General features: G+C 41.8%; 1 protein-coding gene across 1 annotated transcript; it reads right to left on the reverse strand.

The window, feature by feature from the left end:
* Window positions 1-785: 785 nt before the first annotated feature.
* IL22 (interleukin 22) lies at window positions 786-2,975 on the reverse strand. Its single transcript, XM_040552925.1, has 5 exons — window positions 2,749-2,975; window positions 1,943-2,008; window positions 1,704-1,847; window positions 1,385-1,450; window positions 786-899 (listed from the first exon to the last, which is right to left on the reverse strand). The coding sequence occupies exons 1-5, from the start codon at window positions 2,950-2,952 to the stop codon at window positions 786-788; spliced, it is 594 nt and encodes a 197-aa protein (XP_040408859.1). The 5' UTR covers window positions 2,953-2,975.
* Between the last annotated feature and the right edge of the window lie 315 nt (window positions 2,976-3,290).

A 3,290-nucleotide genomic window follows, 5' to 3' on the forward strand; every position in this document is an offset into this window, starting at 1 on the left:
CCTTTCTGGATACAAGGATACAGCCACAGGCCCAGCAGCCCTGCATGCATGGTATATGTCACCTCCGCTGTGTTTCAGTAAAAGAGAAAAGCTCTATAAAATAGCAATATTAGATGACCCAAAATATTTATTATAATAAATTACTGAATAGGCATTTATAAAACAATACATCTGCATATAAATATTACACAGCGGTTTTAATTTCATAGTTCATGTAAAAGCCTCTAGTACAGCTTCATAAATACATTTTCTTGGCTATGTTTCAATTTATATAAATAAAAGTATGTATAATTATTACCTTAAAATAAGTTACTATTAAATATAAGTGAAAAAACTAATTTCTGAATGTTCAAAATACCAACATTTCAGGCAAGGGTCAGAAGAGGGCAACATACACAAGAGAGATTTCCAATAAAAGACAAAACTTCCTGGCCACAGAGCACTGCCTACCTTGACCAAAGCTGGCACAGGTGTCAAATCTCAGCCTATTAAATACAGAAACAGTTGCTTTATTCCAATGCAGATGAGCAGAGTAGGAGCGTGCCTTTGAAAATAACTAGTGTGCTGTGTTGAAATGTAGCAACACACACTGTTCTGGAGTTTTTGTTTGGAAAGAAGGCAGCAGTATGCATCCAGTCTCTACACAATTAGTTGGCTATTTTCAGTACAGGTTAAAAAACATATACTGAATCTACAGATGTGATTTTTTTCCACAGTAGTTAATCAATTTGAATAATAGTATGAGTTTTTTTGGAGACATCTCTTCAAGACTGATTTTTTTTTTTTCAGTTTTTCTTCTTGTTCCCTCCCTTCTTTGGTGCATCAGTACAAGCATTTTCTAGGTAGTCAAACAGTAAATCCAGTTCTCCGATGGCTTTATTCTTTCCATTCTCTCCCAACTAGAAAAGAGCAGAATACAAGTTTTAGTATCTCACTGTTTCTCAAATTTAAATTAAGCTTGTCACAGAAACTGACTTGAGAACTTACTCTCCTTATTCTCACAAGCAGTTGTAATTATTGACTATTGATATACTACTTTTACTATAGATATTGACTACTATATATAGCAGTTGTAAATACTGACTATTAAAGTCATTATATCATAAGATATAAATTAGCTCTTTCAAATCCAGTCTAGGATACACAATGATCTGCAGCCTGACTTCTGAGGGACAATTTTAAATTACTATAACACATGCAGAAAGTTAATAGCACCAATGAAGGAGGGCTGGAAGTGGAAACGTCACTAATCACTTCTTTAATGCCCCTGCAAACTTCACATCTTAAATAAACTCCAGAACTTGTTTCATAACTAGATCAGCCTTAATTCGGCTAAATAATTGAGGTTTTGAACTGTTCTATTTAAATGTTGGGGAAAATATACCTGTTTCATTTTGCTCTTCATTTCTTCCAGGTTCTTTTCAATGTACTCTCTGTTTCCTGAGAATTTCTATTAAAAAATAAAAATAAAAATAAAAATAAAAATCCAGAGGTAACATTGGCATCTGTATGTGACAATATGCTGCTGCTTTTTTTTCTTTTTTTTTTTTTCACACCTTTCTATCAACCTCCAGTTTGATATCTTTGATCTGAGGTTTCCTTTCATATCACTGCCTTTTGCCACTGTTTGCAGCTTTCTGAGATTCGGGAGCAGTGATGAGATTCACGATTCAGCAAAGGGAAAGAAGCCCCACACAACTTACACATCTGCTCAGCTCCGAGGTCAGGGATGCCAGGAACTGTGCCACCTCCTCGGCGTATGGGTACTTCTCCCTGGCCTCAGTGAGAAGGACGTCTTTCACTATAATCTCCACAATTCTCTTCATCATGTAACAGCGGTTGTTTTCCTATGCACGCAAGTAGAAGGTCATGTTAAATCATGGTGAGAGGTCAACGAGTGCTGCAGAAGGATGCCAAATCATCCTCCCGGTGTAGGACTTACCTTGATGTTGATGTAGAGCTGCTGCCCAATGAGCCTGTTGTCAGTGTCCTGGTCTGAGGCCCTGGCCTGAGAGGAGAAAGGAAATGTCAGGTGGGGGTGGGAGCCTTACCTATAAATTAACAGTAAACCCTAAGGTTTTTATCAACAACAGTCCAGGTGACACAAGGAAATTGACATCATAGATATCTTGTTCAGGGTAGATAATTTTGGACATTGTGGCTGTTTCTCCCCTTAACTGTCTAAGAATCAAGGTCACTGGAAAATAAATAAGAAGAAATCTGAATTCCTGTCCCTCTCTTAAATGTTAGACATCATAGTGGTTACGACGACTAAAGCAGATACTGTGGGTGGCCATCCTCAGCGTGGCCCACAGTGCTGCGGGGAGGTGCTGCAGCTCTCAATGGTGTACAACAGGGGGACATACACATGGCAAGGGCAGGCCAAAAACCCGTCCGAGCAGAGAACCCCAGGAGCTGCCTGGCCGTGGCTGGAGTCCCAGACAGACCCAGCTCTGAATGGGCTGGGAAACAAGAGAAATTTAAGCTCATGCCTCACAATTGCTGCAGCAGCCATTCCAGAGGAGCTGAACTGCACCAGGGCTGCAGGAGAGGCAGCACCTTCCCCTGACCACACCACCAGCAGGCAACAGACCTACTCCACATGTCAAGAACTGCCTCACTGCAAATACTTGTTGCTCTATGGAAAGGCATGAGAAAGAGAGAGAAATGTTGAGGGCTAGAAGCCAGGGAAACAGCAGAGAAGGAGGTCCTCCTATCCTGCCATGAAGGGCAGATGGGTTACTGTACCATTTTAGCCAAGGTGTAGGTGCGATTCCTGATGTAGTGCTGCTGAAAGTTGGTCTTCCTGAGCCTGCAGGCTTGGTGGCTGGTAGAAGCCACCCCTGCCCCTTTTGGAGGCAGAGGGCTGGTGAGAAGAAGAGGGAGACAGCAACAGCAGCAGAAGAAGACCCATCCTGAGAAGCTCTTGGTCAAGGTCTGCAGGGAGGCCATGGTTCACGATCCAAAGTCGTCTGTCCCAGCAGGCTGCAGTTACAGAGCTCAGCACTGACGAGAGAGAGTAATGTTAGCGTCAGGGAGAATAGGCAAGGGCAGGACAGGAGAGGCACGAAGGCTGCTAGCCTTACCTTTGCTGTGATTCTAGATGTGCTCTAAAGGAGGTGAGGTGCACCTTATATAGGGCCATCAACATCTCTCTCAGCTTTTTTTTGGGTATTGGTGGTGAATTAAAAATGACATCAGCAAGTCTCTTACTTTCCAGTATCCTCTTCTGAGAACTACTTAACCACTATAAAACCCACAAATACAACTTCAAGGCCATTGTAGTCCTT

Source organism: Cygnus olor, chromosome 1, assembly GCF_009769625.2.
Source record: "Cygnus olor isolate bCygOlo1 chromosome 1, bCygOlo1.pri.v2, whole genome shotgun sequence".
Lineage (NCBI taxonomy): Eukaryota > Metazoa > Chordata > Aves > Anseriformes > Anatidae > Cygnus > Cygnus olor.